The 25,214-nt window shown below is 45.0% G+C and overlaps 1 protein-coding gene across 1 annotated transcript; it reads right to left on the bottom strand.

Moving 5' to 3' along the window:
* Positions 1-24,023, bottom strand: MCRIP2 (MAPK regulated corepressor interacting protein 2). The gene is given in 6 exon segments (XM_043976923.1): positions 1-411; positions 1,296-1,397; positions 2,336-2,463; positions 23,276-23,326; positions 23,328-23,376; positions 23,722-24,023. Coding segments are annotated over 6 exon segments (453 nt in total). The 5' UTR covers positions 23,774-24,023; the 3' UTR covers positions 1-340.
* Positions 24,024-25,214: the final 1,191 nt, after the last annotated feature.

Below are 25,214 nucleotides of genomic sequence, written 5' to 3'. Positions count from 1 at the left end.
CAGGTTTAAATTCTTTATTGGCTTGGAGAGCTGTACCCCAGCTCTGCATGGGCTTCCTACTGGGCTCAACGGGCAGGAGCAAAGTCAAGGTGGGAGGGGCCAGACAGGCCTCTGCTCCCCCTCCCACTACATGTAGCACCCAGGTAGCCTGGCCAGAGGCTGCAGCAGTTCCAAATGTCCAAATGCTGGCACTTCTGGGATGGCAGGTGCCTGCCCCATCCCCCGGGCAAGGGGGCTGGCTTAGGAGGCAGTGGTCCTCTTCTGTTGGTGTTGCCTGCTCTGGGTCAGCAGATAGATGGCCCCTGACTATAGGCAACTCTCCTCCTCCCAATGCAGCTTTTTAGGAGCAATTGTTGATCCCAGCCAGAAACTGCTGGGCCCACCATTCGTCCAAGTCAATGGGTACAAAGTCTACGGAGAGAAAGAAGGAGAAGACTGAGCTGGAGAACACACACCTGAGCACCAATGCTCAGCCTAGCTTCCAGGCTCTTGAATTTCAGGCCAGCTTGGCTCCTGCCTCACTGAGGGGATATTAGGGTACAAAGAGCAGTGGTCTGTTGTCAGAAGATCTGATTTCAAATCTTGACTCCTACCTATATTAGCCTTGTGGCAAATCACTTTATTATCTCTCTGGGCCTCGGTTTCCTCAAACTTAAAATCTGGAGAACGATTCCTCAAAGGGTTGTGATGAAGAAAGCCCTTTGTAAGCACGATGGGAATGGGTACTGCTATTATGTATTATTGTGACCATTCTGGCTGAGGTTTCACTTCTATTCAAATGAGGGGAAAAAATAGTGGCAGCACACCTACCTGAAGGGTTAGACAAGACCCTTCCATAGCTGGAGAGAAAACAGGAAGAGCTGAAAAGAAGGCATGTTCTTGACTAACAGGTGCACAGTGTTGAGTAATACCCTGAACAGGGCTTGAAGGGAGTTGGAATCTGCTGCCAATGACTTGCCAGGGCAGAGACAGTCCAGCCAAACTCTTCTTTTCCCTGCTCATTCCACCACACAAGGGTATAAGGAATCTGGGTGGCCTGGACTCTCACTCCTTTTCACAGCCATTATCTACTCTGCCAGCTCAGGTGAGGACCACAGTCACCAGTACCACCCATATGGAGAAAGCCAGCCCACAAAGGACTTCGTGATTTGGAGCCTGATGATGGTACCTACAACCCCCTTGTGGTCTTGAGCTCCACCTAGATTATCTTGAAACCCGGGGATGGTTTTGTCACCACAGGGGCCAAAGTGGGGAGAGTCATCAAATAGGGAAGATTGAGAGCAGAGGTCACTTACTTTGCAACCCGGGGTTAGGTGTCTTCTCCACATACTGCACAGGCCTGGGCCCACTCTCACCTGCCTGGCTCCCCACCAGCTGCTGCTCCACCTGCTGCCAGGCTGCAAGAAAGATAGAAACAGGGGCAGCTAGGTGGTGCAGTGGATAGAGCACTGGCCCTGGATTCAGGAGGACCTGAGTTCAAATCCAACCTCAGACACTTGACACTTACTAGCTATGTGACCCTGGGCAAGTCAATTAACCCTCATTGCCTGATCAAAAAAAAAAAAGTAGAGGCAGCTAGGTGGCGCAGTGGATAGAGCACCAGCCCTGGATTCAGGAGGACCTGAGTTCAAATCCAGCCTCAGACACTTAACACTTACTAGCTGTGGGCAAATCACTTAACCCCAACTGCCTCACCAAAAAAGAAAAAGAAAGAAAGAAAGAAAAGGAAGAAAGAAAGAAAGATAGAAACATGAAATCTGGAGACTCCACCCAGGGAAAGAACACTTCTGGCCTTTGCCCAACTCAACCAAGAATAGGTAGAGAAAGGGACAGAGCTGAATGACCCACCACTTTCCCCACAGATGCTTTATTCCTTCACTCTGTGAAAATGACTTGCTCCTTTAACATACCATCAGCAACAAAAAGCAGCTCTGGGTTGCATCCACATAGCATAGCCTTCCTTCTACCTCCCAACATGCTTCTAGGGTACCCGTCTTTGTTAACAGAGTGAATTCAAAGAGTGCAGGTTTATTTTTATCATTAATCAGAGATAAACCCAGTGAAAAACGTAAATGCAGTGGAGGAAAGGGCAGTGCCCGGGTTGAGTAAACAGGGGTTGGCCCTGCCCTCTTTGTCCAGTCAAGTCATGTGCTCTCCCAAGGCCCCAGTTTTCTCTTCTCTGAAATGAAGGAGATGTTTTCTAGGGTCTCGTCCAGCTGTGATAGCCTATGTTTTCTTTTCCCCTACAGCTGTGACATTCTATGCCCATGAATATGGAAGCAATTCTCGCCTTGCTACCCCTATTGGTCCCCAAAGATAGTCTAGGGCTTCTTACCTTCGTAGACAAAGCGAACATTCTCCTCGTGGGCAAGTGTGTAACTCTCCTCTGTGGCCGTGATGGACTGAGTCGTGGCCAGCGGCCGCCTGCCATTCACTCTGTTGAACACAAGCTTTGGGGCCAGGCTGTTAGGGATAAGGGAAAAAACAGCTCCCTGGTCAGTATTTTTAGGCAATACTTACATATCACCCAAGTGATTAAGGCACCAGAAGTCCTAGCAAGGATTTAATGGAAAAGGGAATACAGCAGAATTGGTTGACTATTACATACTCTTGTTTTCCATCTAGGAGCATTTAATTAAATAGTCCTACCCAGAGGCTGACTATGCTTGAGTGGCATTGGAGGGCTTCTGGTTGGGTTCCCTTGATGCCAGGTTCTGTTTATCTAGAGCCTTGGCAAAGCATTCACTAGCTGTTGCCACACTCTGGTCCTCCTATAGGACAGAGCCCCTGGGCTAGCTAGAAATATCCCCACCCTCCTACTCTAGTTGGCCTAGCAGCCCCAGGATACAAGCCCTGGCCAGAAATATTTTGGCCCATAGGCAGACACGTTATAAGACAGAGATCAGACAACATTCCCTGCTATGTGCTTGTGGTCACGGTTACTTTTTTTTTTAAAGGCTCAGTCTCCCCATCTTGCCCAGGCAGTAAATGCAAAGGCCACTGTTGATGAGCTCAGAACAGCTTTGACCAGCTGTTTCCTACCTGGGCTGGCTTGTCCCTCCTTAAGCAACTTGATGGGCCTGACTTCAGGAATTCAACATAGAATTATCAAACAGAGCAGACATATAGTCAGCAGAGCACACCACAACCCTGAACTCTAGAGCTTAAAAGATCTGCCCTCCTAACCCTCCCCAGCCAACAGGGAAGCATCTGCTACATGCCATGCACTTCTTATAAATATTATCTCATTTGATCCTCAATCCTTCAAGGCTGCTAGTATCCCCCATTTTACATTGAGGAAACAGAGATTAAACGACTTGCCCAGGGTCACACAGCCATTAAGTGTCTGAGGCTAGATTTGAACTCAAGTTCAAATCCCGATCCAGATGCCTATCCACTGCACCACCTACCTGCCTCTAAGACAAACATGATGATACAAAGAAGCACGAAGGAAAGAAACACATTATTTGTTAGGCATCTACTTTGTAGCAGGCTAAAAACATTACAAATATTATCTTGTTTGATCCTCGAAGCAACCTTGGTTAAATTCAGGTGTGTGGGGGCAGCTAGGAGGCAGTGGATAAAGCACCGACCCTGGATTCAGGAAGACCTGAGTTTAAATCCGACCTAAGACACTTGACACTTACTAGCTGTGTGACCCTGGGCAAGTCACTTAACCCTCATTGCCCTGCCCGCCCCCCCCAAAAAAATTCAGGTGTGTGCCACTATGGCCAGCTCAAGGGGTCACTTTTAAAGCTTAATCCAAACCAGATTTGGAAGGATTCTTCTCGATGATTTGGCCCAACCTTCTCACTTTATAGAAGATGTGAAGACCCAGGGAGGTTAAATCATTAGCCCAAGGTCACCCAGGTAATTAATAAGTAGCAGAACTGGAATTTGAACCTAGTTCCTCTTGATTTCAAACCCAGTGATGGTTCCCAAGCATTCATGGGCTATTGCTAAACAGTCTGCAAACCACACAGATGTATAGTTTCTGGGAAATAGCATAGGTGAGGATTATTCCTAGTACTGTGGCCTACTACCTGCATATGAGTGCTGAAAGAGATAACCTCTAGTCCCAAAGAGAACCTAGGAAGATAATACTGCGTTAGGGTCCAAAACACCAAGGCAGAATTCTGTCGAGTCTTCTTTCCTGAATTTCCCAGCTACCTCTGACCAGGGTTCAGAAATACTTAAAACCATTTGAGAAGTTGCTTGCCCACAGACCAAACAATCCTCAGCTTGCATTTCAAGGCCTCTAGAGTTTGGCTTTCCCCTGCCTTTGTGGCCTTATTTCCTACTGGTCACTCTACAAGTTTCTTGTTCACCATATTCTATCTCCTGCCTCTGTGACTTGGCATATAAGTCATCCCTCATGTCTTTTTTATTTTATTTTTTAGTCATGGTAAGTGGCTGAGGCAGTATTTGAACTCAGGTTGTCCTGATTCCAGACCCAGTGCTCTATTCACTTAGCTGCCCCATCCCCCATGTCTTAAATGTATTCCCTCTTAACCTCTAAGTCCTTCAAAATATAGCTCCTCCTAGAAGATATTTTCCCCTAATCTCCCAATTTTCCCCATCATTATTACTCTTTCCTTCTTGAAATTGCTTGGTAGGAGATGCCTATCAATTGGAAAATAGCTGAATAAATTATAGCACATGCTATATAAAGGAGGAATACTATTGTGCTATAAGAAATGATGAAGGGGGTGGGGCAGCTAGGTGGAGCAGTGGATAAAGCACCAGCACTGGATTCAGGAGGATCTGAGTTCAAATCCGACCTCAAACACTTGACATTTACTACCTGTGTAACCTTGAGCAAGTCACTTAATCCCAATTGCATCACAAAAAAACAAAGCATAGGGCCAGGCACTGATTCCTAGGGTATTCCTGGTGCATTGTACAGACAGTTCCTTGCCCAGAGTAGGAGCTTGATAGATATGAATTTTTTTTTTTTTTGGTCGGGGCATTGAGGATTAAGTGACTTGCCCAGGGTCACACAGCTAGTGTCAAGTGTCTGAAGCCAGATCCTCCTGAATCCAGGGCTGGTGCTTTATCCACTGTGCCACCTAGCTGCCCCTTGATCAATTTTTGAGTGTCTGGTGCAAGGGGTAGGGTGTGTTATTTCTGCCTCCTTCCTGAGGAGAACTGAGTTCAGATACTTACTATCTGTGTGACCCCTAGGCAGGTCACTTAACCTCTGTTTGCCTTAGTTTTTCTCACCTGAAAAATGGGCATAACAGTACTTCCTTTACAGGGTTGTTGTGAAGATCAAATGAGACAATATTTGTAAAACAACAAGAAACCACTTAGCACAGTGCCTGGCACACAGTAGGAGTTATATAAATGCTTATTTCTGCCCTCCCTCTCCTCTACTCTGCCAAGAAATGTGCTGACTCCTTTCAGAACTAAGGTGCAGAGAGAGAATAAAGGTTTGGTTAGGCCCTCCCCACCTCACAGAGGAACATGATATGCATGGGAGGGATTTGGCGCCAGGTTCCCCACTGCCTGAGTTACTAGTCCAGGCACACTCAGACAACTTTCACCCAACCCTTAGCAACTGCCTTGATTAGGTCAAATTCCTTACACTGAGGTAGGGAATTAATCCCTTTCCCTCCCCCCCTCCCAACTGATCTCTGAAAGGACTGGCTTTGTGGCTACAACTAGAAAAGAAAGATAAGGCAAGAAAAGTCTTCGGGTTTGTAGAAACCTGTCAGACAAGAGTCTTATTTATGAACCCCGACCACCATTTAGATTGCTGACTTTCTCCAACCCCACAGTGACCAGCAATGTTGGTTTACCCTCCCAGGTCAATAGCAACCTTGCCAAGACTATGTAGAGAATGGGAGAAGAGATCTGCTTCACACATTTTCCTGGGCCTCCAAGTTTCCCATCTGTTGATGTGGGCAAACTTCTCCCAGTGTCTCAGATGAAAGGGGTGCTATAAATAAAGAGGATTGTCTTGAGATCTGCATGTGTCCTGGCTAACATCCAAGCCCTAGCTGATGTGAACATCACCCAATGCAGTTGGCCTTTAAAAAAAAAGTCTGGCTAATGTTAGATCTCGAAGAAGCCAAAGAAAAAGGGGGTAGTAGTGACTGACACTGGAATCACACAATGTTGGACCTGGAAGAGATCTTCAAGACCACTGGGAACAACCCATTCATTTTTTTACAGATAAGGAAACTGAGTCTCAGAGAAGGAAAAACTACTATCCCATGCTCATACAGCTAATAAGTTATAGAGTCTGACTTCAAACCTACTTATTCTGGCTCCAGATCTGGTGTTCTTTCCACTATACCACATGCTCCAATTTAGTGAAGTTAAAGACCAGCAATTATTAGCACTAAAAGTATGTAGGAGCTATCTCTAAGTCCAATTAGGGGGTAGAGTCACTGGTTTATTCTCTTTTTTGCTCCCAGGTTTCTGTGCCCTTTTGAAAGATGTTAAGATTAGTCAAATGACATTGGCATAGACTAGAGATCACTGGATTTGGTAAAAAGAAGGCTTGAGTTTAAACTCTGATTCAATTTATTTCCTAAATAAATAGAGAACTGAGCGAAATTATAAAAATAAGAGCTGTTCCCCAATTGATCAGTGGTCAAAGGATACGAACAGGCAGTTTTCAGAAGAAATCAAAGCTATGTATAGTCATATGAAAAAATGCTCTAAATCACTACTGATTAGAGAAATGCAAATTAAAACAACTCTGAGGTACTACCTCATATCTATCAGATTGACTAAAATGACAGAAAAAGAAAATGACAAATTCTGGAGGAGATATGGAGAAAATGGGGAGATTAAAGCAATGGTGAACTAGTCTAACCACTTGGGAGAACAATTTGGAACTATATCCAGAGGTCTATAAAACTGTGCATACTCTTTGACCCAACAATACCACTACTAGGTCTGTATCCCAAAGAGATCATAAAAAGGTAAAAGCTCTATAAGTACAAAAATATGTATAGCAGCTCTTTTTGTGGTGGCAAAGATTTGGAAATTGAGGGGATGCCCATCAATTGGCAAATGGCTGAACAAGTTGTAGTATATGACTGTGACGGAATGTACTATTGAAATGATGAATAGGATGCTTTCAGAAAAACCTGAGAAGACACATGAACTGATGAAAAGTCAAGTGAGCAGAACCAGGAGAACACTGTGCACAGTAACAGCAATATTATAAGGATGATCAACTATGACAGTCTTAGCAACTCTGATCAATCCAATGATTCAAGACAATTCCAAAGGAACTATGATGAAAAATGCTAGCCACTTCGGGGAGAGACAACTGATGGACTCTCAGTGTAGATTGAAATATATTGTTTTTTGCTTTCTTTATTTTTCTTACCTTTTTTTTTTTTGCAACATGGCTAATAAATGTTTTGCATGACTTCACATGTTAAAAACAAAACAAAAATTCTGGGCTCTTCTCCTTACTACGTGTATGCTTTGGGTATGTCACTTAAGCTTTATGGGCCTCAGGTTACTCATCTCTAAAATGCAAATATTGGACTAGATAACTTCTGAGGTCTCTTCCAGCTCTAAAATTTATGGTTTTGATATTGGCTTGATAGCAGGACCATGTGTATATGAAGCTGGGTCCCAGAACATATTCAGAGCCCAGCCCCTCAGAATTGGCTGTTAGGTAGCACTGGGCCTAGAGTCAGGAAGACCTGAATTCAAATCCAACCTCAGACACTTATTCACTGTGTGACCCTGGGCAATCACTTAACCCTTATTTACCTTATTTTCCTTAACTGCTAAATGGGGGATAATAATACATACCCCCCAAAAAATCGTTATAAGAATTAAATGAGATAATAATTGTAAAACACTTAGCACAGTACCTGGCATGTAGTAAGCACCATATACATGATGTTGCTCCTGTTCAGTCTTTTCCAATTGTGTCTGAATCTTTGTGACCCCATTTGTGGTTTTCTTGGCAAAGATACTGGAGCAGTTTGCCATTTTCTTCTCCATCTCATTTTACATATGAGGAAACTGAGGCAACCAGGGTTAAGTGACTTGCCCAGGGTCACACAGCTAGTCCATGTCTGAGGCCAGATTTGAACTCATGAAAATGATCCTTCCTAACTCCACGCCCAGCACTCTATCCACTGCACCCACCTAGCTTCCCATATGTTAACTATTATATTACACCTGTCTCCCAGGGTGGCGGTTGTGAGAATCAAATGAGATGTTTGTAAATGCTTAGCACCTGTACCTGCCCCATATTAAGTGCTATGTAAATGCTAGCTATTATTATCATTATAGAAGGAAAGAAAGAAGTAAAAGGGAAATCGTTCTTGAGTGCTCCCAAGAGCACAGGACCAAAATTGCCAGAGTTGATCGAACCTCCTGACTCTGTGACTGAAATGCCTATGGGATTTTTATCCTGTCACTCAAGGTTGTTTTGTTCCAGAAAGGCCTTGAAGGTTGGGCAAGGCCGAATGCAAATAGAAGCCCCAGCAAGGTTGGAGAGCTAGCTAATGGATGTCTTCACCTTTCCTCCCTTGCCCTGGAAGCTGAGGCCAGAAGTTATATAAAAATCTTTGCCACAGCCTCTGCTCTATGGGGGAAAGGGCATGTGGTTACAAGCAACAGCTCCCTCCCCCGAACACCTCGAGCCAAGACCAAGATGGCCCAGCTGAGACTTAGGAGGAGACAAGGTAGAGAGAACCCAACTGGGCCGGGCTAAATGAGGTGTGAGTACCACAAAGGAGTGAACCACAGCCCACCCCCAGAATACACACATTGCTTCTCTTCTTAGAGGCAAGCTTGAGTTCACCCAGCTCCATTCTTCTCCCTTCAGAGAATTCTTAGAGTAAGGAAGGGCAGAGCCATTCAATTTAGCACTAATTGTATACTGTGTTGTAGAGTCACAGGCTGTCAGAACAGGAAGGGGCCTTAGGAACCTTGTAGTTCCATCCCCTGGTTATCCAGCCGCAGAAGCTGAAGAAGGGTGGGGGAGAACTTGTCAAGGTTGCACAATCACAAACAGACTGCTCTAGCATTGGAATCCAAGTTTTCTGACTCATTCTTGGTGCTTGGTCTCATTTTTCCAGCTGATTATAAACTCCCCAAGGACAGGGATGTTACAATTAACAATAAGTCATATAATGTGGCTCTAGAGTGAAGTGAGACCTCAGAGATGATCTGGTCCAACCCTATCACATTACAGATAAGGAACTGAGGTGCCCAGAGGCCAAGTTAGTTGGTTAATAAGTATTTGTTTAGCCTTTACCATGTCAGGTGCTGTGTTAAAAGCACTGGGATTATAAACTCACTCAAAAAAAGAATGTTAGTGTCTGCCCCCAAGGAGCTTATATTCTAATGAGGAACACAGCCCAGAAAAAAGAGGATGTGAAGCGCATAGAGCACCAGCCCTGGAGTCAGGAGTACCTGAGTTCAAATCCGGCCTCAGACACTTAACACTTACTAGTTGTGTGACCCTGGGCAAGTCACTTAACCCCAATTGCCTCACTAAAAAAAAAAAAAAGAGGATGTGAAGAGCTGGTGGGGAGCATGGTAGCTAAGGCTGGTCTAGGGCCCTTCCCCAGAAGGGAGCTTCTGTATTATGTGGCAGGGCTAGGATTTGAACCCAGATCCTATAACTCCCAATCTAGCACTCACCACTGTAATCGCTACCTGTACAAACTGCATATTCTACAACAACCCTTTGAACACAGGTATAATAATTTAAATAAATATAAATATTTAAAAGATAATATTCTCGTTTTATAGATGAGGAAAATACTAAGGCCCAGAGAGGTAAAAGAACTTCTCCAGGATCACGAAGTCAGTATGCATCAGAAGCAGGAGTCAAACCAGCATCTCCTCCCTGACTATAAACCTAGAGTTCTGCTCACTACAGCATGGTGTCTCTTTACCATCATCCTTACTACCATCTTCTGTTACTAGCTGTGTGATCCTGTTTGCACTAGTTTCCTCATCTGTAAAATGAGCTGGGGAAGGAAGTGGCAGAACAGTAGATTTGTGAAGAGTGGAAGAGTTGACAAAACTATAAAAACAAACAAAATGATTCATGTATTTTAAACTTTGATTAAGGACTGAACAACAAAAATCTTCTTGTCTCCCACTCACAGACCCACCCTAGACCTGGCACAAAGGAGAAGCCAATTAATTCTTGAATGAAGAGCCTGCCTCTCACTCAAGGACAAAGAGCCTAGAATTTAAAAAAATAAAAAAAATTTTTAAACTCTTGGAGCTCAAAGGGACCATAAGCATGATCTATAGTCTGTCCTAAATTAAAAACCCAGAAACCTGAGTGACCAGGTCTGTAGGAGAAAGGAAAAAACCAGTTGGATTTGGATTTGACTTTCCAGCCTGAGTCCAGAATACTAAGAAAATGCCAGGCTGGAAGTCCCCCTGCTCTCCTGCGGTGAAGGCTGGCGGACTGAAGGGGGGTCTGCAATCATACACACACCTATATAGTTCCAGTACAGGTTAGTCCCGATTATCCATAAAAGCTGACATGAAGAAAATTTAAACATTTTGCCTTCAGGGGGACAGTATAATACTCATGGGACTGAGGCTGGGGAACAGAGGTTGGAGAGGAGTGATAGAGGGGGGAGGCACTCCCCAATTCAAAACCAGTTCCAAACTGCTGAGTCAGACCCAGTTGGAAAGAGCAGTAACTGGGCTACAGGGGCTGCTTGCAGGAGGGGGAGCATCTGAAGAAAAGACTTCCATGAAACTGGGTCGGGATATCCCCAACCAGAAGGCTCCCTGCTGTCCTTGCCACTACCCAAGGTGTTCAGAGGCTTCTCCTCTTGAGACCCTGTGGGCCTTCTGATTTCTCTCCAATACCCTTTTTCTTTAAAGCCTCCATTCCTCCTGCCAGTCATTCCCAGTACAAAAAAACCTTTCATGTAGAGAGGTGAAAATTACAGGGAGCCAGACTTATCCTTGAGTTTGCTCCAGGGATCAGTCTCTTAGGGATGTTATTCTATTTCTTTACAAAGATGCCTGATTCATTTGGATCTCCTGCCTCTCTTTGCTATATCCTGACGCACCCCTGAACTCCACCTTCGGGCTTCAACATTCCTGAAATAACTGACAGCACCTCTTTAAAACATGGATCTTTTCAGTTAAAAAAAATTTTTTTTTAATTTTAAAACATGGGGGCAGCTAGGTGGCGCAGTGGATAAAGCACTGACCTTGGACTCAGGAGGACCTGAGTTCAAATCTGACCTCAGATACTTGACATGCACTAGCTGTGTGACCCTGGGCAAGTCACTTAACCCCAACTGCCTCACCAAAAAAAAACAAAACAAAAAAAAAATTTTAAAACATGGCTCTTTTCTAGGATATGGGGGGGGGGGGGCAGGGCAATGAGGGTTAAGTGACTTGCCCAGGGTCACACAGCTAGTAAGTGTCAAGTGTCTGAGGCCAGATTTGAACTCAGGTACTCCTGAATCCAGGGCCGGTGCTTTATCCATGCCACCTAGCTGCCCCCTCTAGGACATTTTTGTCTGCCTAGACAAATTTCCCTTTTGGTGACCTCTGCTTTGAGCCTTTTCTAAGCTGACTTACCTCTGGTTGGTTGATGTATTTGTAGCTGTTTCTGAAGCCTACAGGCCTATATCCAATCCTTCTGCTGTTTAATGGGCTTTCTCTTTCTCTTCTGTCATGCAGGTCGGGGGAAGCTAGGTGGCGCAGTAGATAAAACACCAGCCCTGGATTCAGGAGGACCCGAGTTCAAATCCGACCTCAGACACTTAACACTTACTAGCTGTGTGACCCTGGGCAAGTCACTTAACCCTTATTGCCCTGCCCCCCCCCAAAATAATAATAATATCATGCAGGTCCCTCATCTTGTCACCCCCTCACCCCCATAAGGAATCCCACATCTGAGCCTGTCAAATAATCCTGACTCGGGAGCCATTAGCAGACTAAAATTCATGTTTTCATTACAACCCTTTTTGCTTCAGACAGACACGGACACAATCCAAACCATAATCACTGTGGTGTGGTTTACCAAAATGGAAGCCATTGCCTGAAGGATAAGCTAATGGAGGTTTCCTCTCAGCGGGCTGCTCTGCCAAGAGGACCTATGAACAAAGAAGGCCACTGTTTTGGGGATGGATGGGCACTAGGCCTGGACCTCGGGGTGGCCATGCACCCACAGCTTCCCCTTTACTTGGCCATGGGACTGACTATTTCCTTAATAGGTGTTAAAGATAACCAAGCTTCCTTTGTTTTCCCTATGAAGCAGAGAACCACACTCGGGCCTAGGCTCAACCTCGAGGAGCTGAGAGAAGCTGCTGAGGCTCAGCTTAAGAGATCTTCTCAAATAGACTTAAGGTCTCTTAAAACAAGCAGGATCTCTGGGGCAGCTAGGTGGTGAAGTGGATAGAGCACCGGCCCTGGATTCAGGACAACCTGAGTTCAAATCTGGCCTCAGACACTTGACACTAACTAGCTTTGTGACCTTGGGCAAGTCACTTAACCCTCATTGCCCCGAAAAAAACAACCCCCCCCAAAAAAAAACAAGCCTTAAAGCACACAGACTGTGATCAAAGGGCAGGTTCCTTAGCCCCCCAAAGCCGCAGTGTCCTCGTTTTCAAAATGAGGATGATAATGCCTACCTTCCTCACAGTACTGTTGTGGAGAATGTGTCTTGTGAAGCTTAAAGAGGACTGTAAATGCGGATTACATAACATTAATGATTTTTAGTCCAGCCCATGCCAGTGGAGCACAGGCCCTAGGAGGTGCCATCAAGATGGACAGGCTTTGGGCACGTTCCTGGTGATTGGGTAAAGGTAAAGCTAGGTAAATTCAGAGGCTCGTGACCAGGTTAGCGGAAGTGTAATTCTCCTTTTTTTTTTTCAGCCAGTTAACTCTGAAAAATGGTCTCATTCTTAGAGCGTACTGTCAATGGAGTAAGTATCCACCACCCTGACAATACTTCAGATATGATCTCAGGTACCAGCTGTGTAACTCTGGGCAAGTCACTTAACCCTGTTTGCCTCTGTTGTCCTATCTATAAAATGGGGATAATAATAGTACCCACCCCACCAGTGTCACTGTAAGGATCAAAACAAGATAAATCTTAGCTCTCTATATACCCTATATACTAGCTATTGTTATCATCATTGCCACCTTCTCAGGTTTGTTATGAGGAAAGCACTGAATAAATAGATCTAAGCTGTTTTTATTAGCCCCCAGCCAAGAATATAACAAGCCTGTTTCTCAAGTTCTTAAATGAAATTTCTCACAAAGTGGTCCAGAATTGCTGTAGGTCTGTGACGACTCAGGGAGCCCAGAATCCAAGGCCTCCTAGAATTCTCAGTTCCCTTCTAGACTCAGCTCAGAGGCCACCTCCTACCTGAAACTTTTTGTGATTCCCCCATTGTTAGCACTCTAGCATTCAGCTCTCCTGAAATTATCCTGGATTCCCTTCATGTCTACTTTGTACGTGCTGTTCTGTGTACAAGTTGTTTCCCAAGATGTGCCCTTCCCTGCCTCTAAGCATCTAAGTTTCTTGGAGGCAGGACACAATTTCCCATTCTGCCTTAACACCCCCAAAGCCTAGCCTGGTGCCTTGCATAGAAAGTAGACATTGAATAAATACCTGAATTCTCAGCCCCTGGATCCATCCCAATAAATCACACTAGGTGTAAGGAAGCTCTCAAAGCTATGAGGTCATCAATCAATCAACAAGTATTGACTTAAATAAGTGCTTCAGCACTGAGCTAATTGTTGAGGATGCAAAGAAAGGTAAAAAGAGCTTTATTCAGTGTTTCTAGAATTTTCAAAATAGGCAATACACCCATCAGGTAAGTAAGGCAATCCCTTACATCTTTTTCAGGTGAGGAAACTGAAGTTCAGAGACATGGTATCCCACAGCTAGTTAAATGTTGAATTGAACTGAATTCTCCCCTCCTCTGATATCACTACCATGAGCTAGGAATCATTCCTTCATCCCACAAAATCACGGATACTTCCTATACGCCTATGGGCATGACACTGAATTCAAGAACCGAGTTTAATGTTCACTGGTCAAAGCCACCAGGTTGAGAAGAAGAACCTGCATGAGCAAAAATGAGGGGCAAGCAGAGGACACATTTAGAGCTAATATCTATCATTTCTATAGCTCTTTACATAGGCTATCTCCTGCAACCCTCACTCCTGTGATGTAGGTGCTAGTATGAGTCCCATTTTGTTGTTGCTGTTTAGTCGTATCTGACTCTTTGTGACCCCATTTGGGGTTTTCTTGGCAGAGATGATGGAGTGGTTTGCCATTTCCTCCTCTAGCTCATTTTACAGAAGAGGAAACTGAGGCAAACAGGGTTAAGTGACTTACCCAGGGTCACACAGCTAATAAGTGTCTGAAACCAGATTTGAACTCAGGCCTTCCTAGCTCCAGGGATGGTGCTCTATCTACTTCACCACCTACGTGCCCATTTTTTCTTTTTACAGATGAGGAAACTGATACTGAAAAGGTAAGGGCCTTGCCTTCAGTTACACAGCTAGTAAATATCTATGGAAAGATTTGATGATAGAACTGATGCTCTCCTGCAAACTCTGAATGAGGTCAGCAGATAAAAACCAAAACACTATTTCACAGAAAGGTTCAGGGTACAATTATCTAAATTACCTCCTAGCCAAATAGTAATTGGTCAGAAATGGTCCATATGTTCTGTTTATCCAGGGAGATGCTTTCTTCTAAGTAGGTGGAGAAGCGTTTCACTATACACCAGGTCTCAAAGCGGGATTGGGTTTCCAGAGTGGGGAGGCACAGTCTATCTCATTGATAGGTGCAGAAGAAGCCTATAATTGTAGCCTCAGCTGGAGTATCTGTCAGGCTCAAAGGCAAGCTCTAATGATCTGGGCAGACTGGGAACTAGGACTCTATTAATTATCTACTATTTTCTCCAGGCTTGCTGACTGAGTTTGTTAGAGCTCTGGAAAGCTTACCATTTCATCCATACACGTGGACTGCACTCAACTTCCAATAGCATTCCAATTCCTCTTTAATCAAGCCCCACTTCCCAAAACCCAAAACCCTCCAGGAAGCAAACTGGCCAACAGAGAACTCTTTGCCCTATTCTACCTAACCACTTGTCATGGAAGATATGCCCAATTAGATATGTATATGAGCCATTATAAAATTAGTCCTATACTTCTGAGCTCCTAAACCAAATAGTACCCATAATACTCAAGGCACCTACCTCCAACTCAAATGATGCCTGGAAAGTGTTTTCAAGCCTTGTGTAACTGAACTAATATTAATCTTGCTGTTTTTAGGGATCTACACACACACACACACACACACATCTTTTGTTTCCCTAAAGAGAACACAAGTTAAAATTCCTTAGATCCCTTCTAATTTTAAAATTCCCCAACCATGTGACTCCTGAGGCCCAGGTAACATATACCTCACTGCATCTGTCACTTAAAACAAAACAAAACCAACCAAGGATACTCTGGTTAGGCTATCAAGAGACTATAAGACATCTACCGCTAAAGACTTCCCCCTATATCTGGGAGAATTTAGGTGTCTTAGTCAGGTGGCCAGAATCCCTTATGTCTCTCTGATTTCATAGATAACAGGATCGTGAATCTTTATACAGAAGGGACCTTAGAGATCAACTAGCCCAACCTTTTTATTTTACTGACTGGGAAACTGTGGCCCAGACAACACAAATGGCTTACCATTAGTCACATAAGTATTAGGGGAATGATTTGCCTAAGGTCACCCATCAGCAGTTCCAGGTAGATATGGATAGGAAGGCTCATTCTACTTCATGTAGCTCTATAACTGTATGAAATCAGAATTTGTCTTCCTCTCTACTTCTCCTATTCATTCATTCATTTATTCAACAAGCAGTTATTAAGGGCTTACTATGCACAAAGAACCATGTTAAATGCTAAGTAGTTAAAAAGTTGAGCTGAGACATTGTCCCTTCCCTCAGGGAGCTTACACTCTAGTGTGGGGATGAGATGTAGACACAAACCAAGTGCTATATGACATCTAAGGAAAAAGGCTTGCCACTGATGGGGATGAGATCAGAAAATTATCAGGGCAGAGAAGGCATCTGAATTGGGTTGATTGGTTAACTCAATCAAGTCACCCCATTTAAAGGAAGTGATAAGATACTTTAAGGAGATGAGGATGAGTCTCAAGCTATCAATCAATCACAGACTTTAGACTCAGAGCTAAAAGTACTTAGAACGGAGTCATCTTGCACAGGAAGAGCATTTGGATAGGCTGAGGAAATCTGGTCCTGCAGGAGGGGTCATCTATAAATTATCAAGCTATTTGAGAACCAAGGTCATTCCTGAGAATGGAACAAGTGCAGCATTCCAGCTAAATCCCCTTCAAAGGAATCAGGAACTGGGGGTGGGGAGGAGAGGGAAGGACTCAAAAGCTTAACAGAGAAAGCCTAGAGAAGGGGGAGATCTTTCTTGCCTCATTAAGGTATCCTTACTAATGGGATGGCTTGATTGGATAAATTAATAAACCCTACCCTTGCAAAGGCACAAAGCGGGGAAAGTACAGGGTATGTATTGGAGGAGGGGTAGGATACGTGGGGAGACAGAACAGAGTCCAGGTGGGGAGTCTCAGTCACATGGTGCTTGGGTAGAGAGGTCCATGGAACTGGAGAGTAAGAAGCCACCCCTCATCAGCCCCCATAAAGAAGTTTTCCACATCACACTGTTCTATAAGTGAGAAATATGGTAAATAAATACAGAGAAGTATGGGAAGCCTTAGATGAACTGGTGATCAGCAATCTACAACGTACACAATGACCACAAGAATAGAAATGGAACAACAACAAACAACTAAAACCGAATGCTATGGAATTATGATGACCAAGCTTGACTCCAACAGGGAAAGGTGGGAATAAACATTTTTGTAGCACCTACTATGTGCTAGACATTGTGTTAAGCACTTTTCACAAACATTCTCTTCCTTTCATCCTGAAAACCACCCAGTGATAATAATAACTAACATTTACAAGGTGTACATAACACATATTACTGCTAACTTTTTTTTAATAGCCATCAGTTAATTGATTCTCTTTTTTTTTTTTTTTTAGTGAGGCAATTGGGGTTAAGTGACTTGCCCAGGGTCACACAGCTAGTAAGTGTTAAGTGTCTGAGGCCAGATTTGAACTCAGGTACTCCTGACTCCAGGGCCGGTGCTCTATCCACTGCGCCATCTAGCTGCCCCTTACTGCTAACTTTTATAGAGGCACTGTGCTAAGGGCTTTGTAATTATCTCATTTGATCCTCACAACAACCCAGAAAGGTAGGTGCTGTTAGCAGGAAACTGAGGCAAACAGGGGTTAAATGACTTGCCCAGAGTCATATGGCTAGCAAATGGAGGCTGGATTCGAATTCAAGACTTCTTGACTCTAGGCCCAGGCTTTTCTATCCACTGCACCGCCAGCTGCCTCCAAAGAAATAGACGAGGGGTGGCTAGGTGGCGCAGTGGATAAAGCACCGGCCCTGGATTCAGGAGTTCCTGAGTTCAAATCCGGCCTCAGACACTTGACACTAGCTGTGTGACCTTGGACAAGTCACTTAAGCCCCATTGCCCTGCAAAAAAAAAAAAAAGAAAGAAATAGACGAGATGGGGAACTTTAGGTGTGTAACACTGCAGATAATGACAGACTTTTTTTGATATATCATTAGTTTGCTAAACAGTTTCCCCCTTTCCTTTTTTATTCTTTGTTATAAGAGATGGCTCTCTGGAAGAAGTAAGGGTAGGGTTGCACTGGGAAATACAGATGATATAAAAAAACAACAAATAGCTCTCTCTCTCTCTCTCTCTATATATATATATATGTATATATATATATATATATATATATATATATGTATATATATATATATATATATATATAAAACAAAACATACAAGAAAAAAAAGAAATGATCTAGGTGGTGAGCAGAACAGGCCTCTTAGTTTTCCTAAGTTGATGTGGCTTCACTTAACACCCCAAACTTTCCTCTCCCCAGCCTTCTCTATGATGCCAGATCCCTGTTGTCCCCCAAAGTGGAAGGTAATATCCCAAAAATAATCCAAGCAAAAAGGGAGCAAGTACTCACAACTAAAACCCTTAAATCTTGGTAAGATTTTTCCTATCCCTAATAAACAGATACTCAGACCCGAGCAAGCTGTAGCTCTTCTGTCCCACAGTTAGGATGAAAGCTGGGAAGGCAGGCAAGAAATCTGATCTGGGGTTTTTCTCTTCTAATTGATGTTAGGACTTTAATTGGATTAACCCACTCCCTTTTCCACCTCTCTAGGGCTGGTCACAAATCCTGGCCTTACCTGGCCAGACTGCCTCCTTCCTTCCCTCTAGCTACTGAGAGAATGAATAAGTCTGGGTGTGTTAAATATAAACATTTTGTAATAAAAATATAAGGCCTTTGTAAGTGGGCAGTTATGTAGTACAGCCAGCCCTGGAGGCAGGACAAGAGTTCACATTCCACACTTACTAGCTGAGTAACCCTGGGCAAGTTACTTAACCCTGCTTGCCTCAGTCTTGTCATCTGTAAAATGTGCTGGAAAAGGAAATGGCAAACCACTCCATTTTCTTTGCCAGGAAAACCCCAGATGGGGTCATGAAGACACAATGCCTAAACAATGCCTTGGTAAACTTTACCATTATAGATGTGGACCTTCTTTTACTGGTTCTAGTTGAATTATCTAGTGAAGTTGTACTTTAAGTCAGTCAGTCAGCAAGCATCTATTAGGCACTAAGGGTATGCTAGGGACTATGCTAAAAACTGGGGATACAAAAAAAGGTAAAAACAGCCCCTCCTCAAGAAACTAAGGAGGGAGTCTAAGGAAGAAGACAACATGTGAATAACTATGTGCAAATAAGAAATATTCAGGACAAAATTGAGATCATCTTGAGAAAAGGGACTCTCAATAAGGAATAGCAAGGAGGTCAGTGTCACTGAATCCCAGAATACAGGGAGTAAAGTGTAAGAAAATTGGAAAGGTTGAAGGCAGCCAGGTTATGAAGGGCTTTGAATACCAAACATGACATTTTATATCTGATTCTGAAGGTGATAGGAAACTACTGAAATTTATTGAATAGGAGATGTCAGATCTGAGCCTTAGGAAGATCATCAGCATGACCAAGCAGAAGACTACTACAATAATCTAGGAGGGAAAGTGAGGAAGATGTTTTACCAGGGTGATGGAAATGTCAGAGGAGAAGGGGACAAAGAGGAGAAATGTCATGAAAGTGACATTTGTTAAACAATTGGATATGGGAGGTGAGAGGAAGGAATTGAAGATGACACCAAGGTTGTGAGCCTGTCTGACTGGGAAAATGAGGTGTTCTTGATAGTAATCTTGATAGGAATAGGAAAATTAGAAAAAGGGAGGGCTTAGGGACAAAAGATAATGAGTTCAGTTCTGGATATGTTGAGTTGCATTTTTTTTAATGCAATTTTGCCTCAGCTCATCTGTTATTTTTTTTCCTCACCTACAATAGAAAATTAGGGGAAATGGGTACTCCAAGAGGTCAGGGAAAAACCGATGGAGGTGATGACCAAGGCATTAACAACCCCAGCAGATTTGGGATATGGGCAAAGTAAGATATAAGAGGGGCAGCTAAGTGGCACAGTGGATAGAATGCTGGCCCTGGAGTGAGGAGGACCTGAGTTCAAATACAACTTCAGATACTTACTAGCTGTGTGACCTGGGGCAAGTCACTTAACCCTGTTTATCTCAGTGTCCTCATATGTAAAATGATCTAGAGAAGGAAATGGCAAACCATGCCAGTATCTCTGCCAAGAGGAACCCCAAATGGGGTCATGGAGAATCAGACCTGACTAAATCAACTCAAGAAATAACAAAACTTTCAGAGAAAGAAGTCTAGGGCCTAGCGCATGTTACCTTCTTTCAGCTTTAAGCATAAGGAATATAAAGAAATACCTCAAATGGAAACAAGAGAACACTCACTGGACCCCAGACCTCTTTGTGAAAAGTTTTCTTACTGAGCATATATCCAAAATCTACTGAGATGTAGCTTGGTACAATGGAAATAGGACTGAATATGAACTCAGAGGACCTGGCTCTGCTGCTGTTTACCTGAGTGACATTGGGCAACTTATTTCACTCTTCTGTGAGTCTCTCCATTCTCTCACCATGCAGGAAGAGGGAATTAGACTATTGAACCTCTCCTGGCTCAGAGTCAGGAAGATCTGGGTTCAAGTGTAGCCTCTGACCCAGTAGGGGTAAGACTCTTGACAAATCCATGAACTTTAACAACTCTTCGGCACAGAAAGCAACTCCCTGAGGCCCTCAGTAGCAACAGTCACTCATCTGCCTTAGTTCAGGCAGCTTCCTCCTCCGGAGGTCTCAAACACATGCCTAAGGCCCACAATCCTTTTGATTTCCTATGGCCCTTACACTGTAGTTCCCATCTGATTTTAATGTATTGATATATTAATAAAAAAAACAACACTGAAACGTGTGGTTTTCTAAGTCAATACACAGCTCATAGGGATCCTTATGTATGGTTTAGTGGCCAAGGTTTCTATTTGAGTTTGACACCACTGCCCCACACCAATGAAATAACAGATTACAACAAGAACCAAAAGAGGACTACAATTTTCATAATAGTTTACATCCATTACTGTATCCACAATAACCCTATGGGGCAGGCAGGGCAGGGATTACTATCCTCAATTTACAGATAAACTGAGGCATAGAGAGTTTAAGTAAATTGCCTTAGGTCAAATTCTAACTAGTGACCCTTTCTCGGTACCTCGATTTTTCATCTGTGCAATGGGGAAGATAAGGGCAGTGCCAAGATTAAGTTCCAGACCTTTGATAGTCCCCAAAGCCCAGACCCCACCCCCCACCCCTGCTGCTTCCAGCTATTTATTGTTCTAGTTTTGGAGAAAGTACCTAGAAGTATCTCCTTTCTCCTGGGGAAGAGTTGATAAAAAAAAAAATCAAGTTAAGAACCCTCTCTTTTTCTCATTTAAGAGTATACTAAGGGGGGCAGCTAGGTGGCACAGTGGATAGAGCACTGGCCCTGGAGTCAGGAGTACCTGAGTTCAAATCCAGCCTCAGACACTTAACACTTACTAGCTATGTGACCCTGGGCAAGTCACTTAACCCCAATTGCCTCGACAAAAAAAAAAGAGTATACCAAAGTGACCCAATTCCAGGTGGCAAGTGGCAAATGCTAAAGGAGGGTAGGAAGAGGAGAGGGTGAAGACAGACCAGCTGTGGCCACCCCTGGATTGGTCTGCTGGTCACATCATCTCAGTATCAAACAGCCCTCCCTCCTCGGCTCCACCTCTCAGAATCCTTCAGCTTCCTTCTGGGAGTGCACATCTCAGGTGCTCCCTCCTATACAAACCATCCCTGAGGATCCCTGAGAACTGTATATTGACTTAGAAAGCCACATGTTTATATATTTTTTTCTCTCCTCCTTTCTTGGCTCTACCTTCCTCCCCAGCCCTGTTGTACTATTACTTTATATTGACTTAACATATTGTATCTTCCAGCAGAACGAATATGATGGCATTATTTTGTTACTGTCATTGCATCCCTATCACCTAGAGTAGCGCTAGGCATACAGGAGGCAGTTAATCAATGCTTGTTGAATTTAAGAATTACTCAAAGTGCACACAATTACCTGAATGGCATCATGGGAATCTCCTCTGCCTGCTTCACCAGCACTAGTTCCAGTTTTCCAATGCCTCTTACAAAATGTGGCATAGGGCAAAATGGTTGGTAGCTAGTACTTACAATGATGCCTGACAGTTTTAAAGATGCTCCTAGCCCTAATACCCCACCTAGAGAGTGGAGGGTGGGGGGAGGAGGTCGAGGGAGAGTGGGCCTTATACATGTTCTGAGTGAAAGGACTTTCTAAATCATAATGAACTACAAAAATGTTGATGGGTAATGTGGTATAAAGGAATGAGAACTCGTCTTAGAGCCAGAACACCTAAGTTTAAGTCCTGGCTCTGACCCTTATAAGCTGTGTACCCTTTTAGGCAGCAAGGTAGCTAAATGTTGAGAGCCCTGGGACTGGAGTCTGGAAGACCAGTTTGAATCAAACACTAGCTGTGTGACCTTGGTCAAGTGACTTAATCTCTGTCTCCCTTAGTTTCCTCAACTGTAAAGTGGGGATCATACTAGCACTTACCTCACAGTATTGTTGTGAAGATCAAATGAGTTAGTATTTGTAAAGGTCCTGACACATAAATGCCTACTCTGTCCCCCTCCCCCAAGACTCAAGACATTTCACCTCTGTATTCCCATGCCGAGTATACAATAGGTGCTTAATAAATGTTTGTTGAACAATGAATCTACCTGTTTCACGGAATGTAAGAGTTGGAAAGGTTCCTAGGGATTATCTATTATAAATCTTTCGTTAGACAGATGTGAAAAATGAGACCCAGAGGGGTGGAGTTGCCCAAGGTCATAAATTCTGTAAATTAAAGTGCCAGATTTTGAATCCAGGCCCTTATACTTTTAAGATCCATAATCTTTTTTTCACTATACCCCACTTAGCTTCCCATAGGGTTTGTGAGAATAGTGCTTAAAGCTGCAGTCTGTGATCTAGCATTTCCAAGGGCCGCAGCTTTTGAGACGATTGAGCCAAGTCATTCAGTCCAGCTGGTCTGGGAAGCAGAGGACTGGGCCTGCCTCCCCAAACTCTGCGTGGAGCGGCCTTGGGGCACTTCAAGCTTCAGAGGCCCCGAGGAAATTCACCAAGCAGCAGGAAGCAGCTGCCAGCCCCACCTCCGGCACCCAGGACACGTTCCATCCCCCAGCTCAGCTGGCGGCCAGGGCCAAGGCAATCTCGTGCCTGACGGCCCAGCCGAGTCTGGGACTGGGGGAACCTCGGGGCCAAAGGCTGAGGGGCAGGGGGAAGGACCGGGGGGGGGTGGAGGTGTAGGCTTCCAGGGGGAATAGGGAAGCCGGGGAGTGGGAGGCGGGGAAGGATCACCCTGGGAGCCCGCCCTCCAGGAAAGGACATTGCTCCGGTGAGCGGGCGGGCCAAAGTGGAGACTACCCGAATTCCCCCTCCCCCCAGCCATGTGGCAATGACACTCCCCAGTAACCTTTCCACAAGGTCACCCCTCCTCCGCCAAGCTACCCTGCCTAGCACTGGGAGCCGCTGGGGAGGGAGGTGGGACGGGGGAGCAGAGAAGAGGCAGGGTCTGGGCTGGAGATCGTGGCCCCAGGGGGATGGGGGCCCCCCAGGCCCAGGCGAAGGGGCTGCAGGACGGCCGCAGGGGCGCGGCGGCTGACTCACCTTGACAGAGGCCAGGGGCCCGGCGGCCTTGCTGCGGCTGCTGCACTGACCGCGGCATTTCAGATGCTCTCCCAGCTTGCTTTCCAATTGCTGCGTGGGACCTGCAGGAACGGGGACTCCGCGTCACCGCCGGCCCGGTGGGAGCGGGCCGAGCTGGCACGGTCCCTGGAGCTGCCGGCCCCGGGGGAAGGGGCTGCGGGGGCACAGGCCGGGGCGCCCCAGGAGCAGGTGGGGGCTCTAGCGGAGGAATCGTCGTACGCCTCCCTCTCGGTGGGGAGTGACAGCGCGTCGAGCCGCTCTGAAAAACCCCCAATGGTCGCTTTAAGAAGGAAAAAAAAAAACCACCCCTAAACCACGAGGGTTTGCGACTCCATGTGCAAGGTGGGGGCGAGAGAGGAGGGGGTGAAGTGCCCCCGGAGCCCTCTCCCGGGCTCCTCCTTCCTCACCTGTCCTCCGCTGCGTGGCTAACTTGCTGGGTCCCTTGGTGATCGTGTACATTCTGCGCTCGCCGCGGCTCTCCGGGGAGGCAGGACGTGGTCAGGGGGTCCCAGCTTGGAGAAGAGGTGGCAAAGCAAAAGTGGGGGGCTGGGGGCACCTTCTGATCTCGGCCCCGTCCCCGCGGGACCACCCAGCCCGGCACAGTCCGACCAGACCCGGTCAGGTGGCTGCCAAACTCTCCCAGTCTACCTTCAGCTTTAACTCGCTCTGCGGCTGGGAGATTGCGTTTTCCCCTTTAATGCTGGAGGAGAGTAAGAGAAGGACTGAGGCATGCTGGCTACACGCCCCCAAGTCTCTTAAAGGGACCGACAACCCGTGCGGAAAGAGCAGCCTCTGGTACTCAAGGGCAGCTACAGAAAACTTAGTTTGCTTAACCTCTGGGAAAAGTTCAGCCCGACAGGGAAAACGAAATAGACGCGGAGGTCTTTTTGGCTTGGATTCCCTGCACCGTCATAAGATCAAATGCCCTCACTTCGGGTGCCCTTCCTTCATAACCGAGTGTAACTTTTTGGAGGGAAGTTCCTTTGGCAGGCTGGCAAAAAACAGCCCAAGACTCTTTGGTCACAAACTCCTTGTGGGGTTGTTTGCTCACTATATAGAACTGAAAAGATAGAAAAACGAAGATAAGAATTGGTGGGGGAGGGGGACTTGCTAAATATTTAACGGGGGAAGGTGCGGAATATATGCTGACACACTTAATTCAATCTGCATTTTTCACATTTTTCTCCATCTCAAGTCTAGACAATCAACAAAGAATAAATCAACCCCTGATTTGTAACGTTTGCGATTTCCAAGGCATAAATACTCACACTGAAATTTTAACAATCGGTTTTCAGGAGCTGGTACGAGCTGGTTCAGCACACCCCTGAATATATCTAAATTAAACACTTTATTAGAAGTGGAAATAAAGATAACGTACACCTCCCCCTGAAAAAGACCGAGAGACAGAGAGGACTGGGAAGGGGGAGGGGGAGAGAAAAGAAAAAGTAGGGGAGAGATTTGGACCAGACCTGTGTTTTAATTGGGATAGAGAACTGCCAAAGAGGAAACTGACTCGTTAATAAATAGAATCTAAATTGCAGAGAAGAGAAGGTGCCGATCTGCATTGCTAGAAGGCTTTTTCCTCAGCGGGCAGTCCCAATGCCAATTAAAGCCTAGCTCTGAGTTGGCTTTCCCTAGTGGGCTCTACTCCATTCCAGCTCTCATCCAACTGTCATATGCTTTGGGAATGCAAATATTTAATCTTAACTAAAGCTAGCCGCAAGGCAATTCTACTAATAAAATAAATAAATGTCGCCGAATCCAAAGTTTGGAAGGGACTTCGGAGATCAGCCAGTCCAACCCATAAATGAACAAGACCCGCGTCTACGAACGCCTGACAAGTAGTTACCCAGCCCTTGCTCAAAGATCGCCGGCTAATTGAGGGAAACCGCTACCTTTT

The sequence above is a fragment of the Dromiciops gliroides genome, chromosome 1 (assembly GCF_019393635.1).
Source record: "Dromiciops gliroides isolate mDroGli1 chromosome 1, mDroGli1.pri, whole genome shotgun sequence".
In the NCBI taxonomy this organism is placed as follows: domain Eukaryota; kingdom Metazoa; phylum Chordata; class Mammalia; order Microbiotheria; family Microbiotheriidae; genus Dromiciops; species Dromiciops gliroides.
This window is presented reverse-complemented; position numbering and strand designations above follow the sequence as displayed.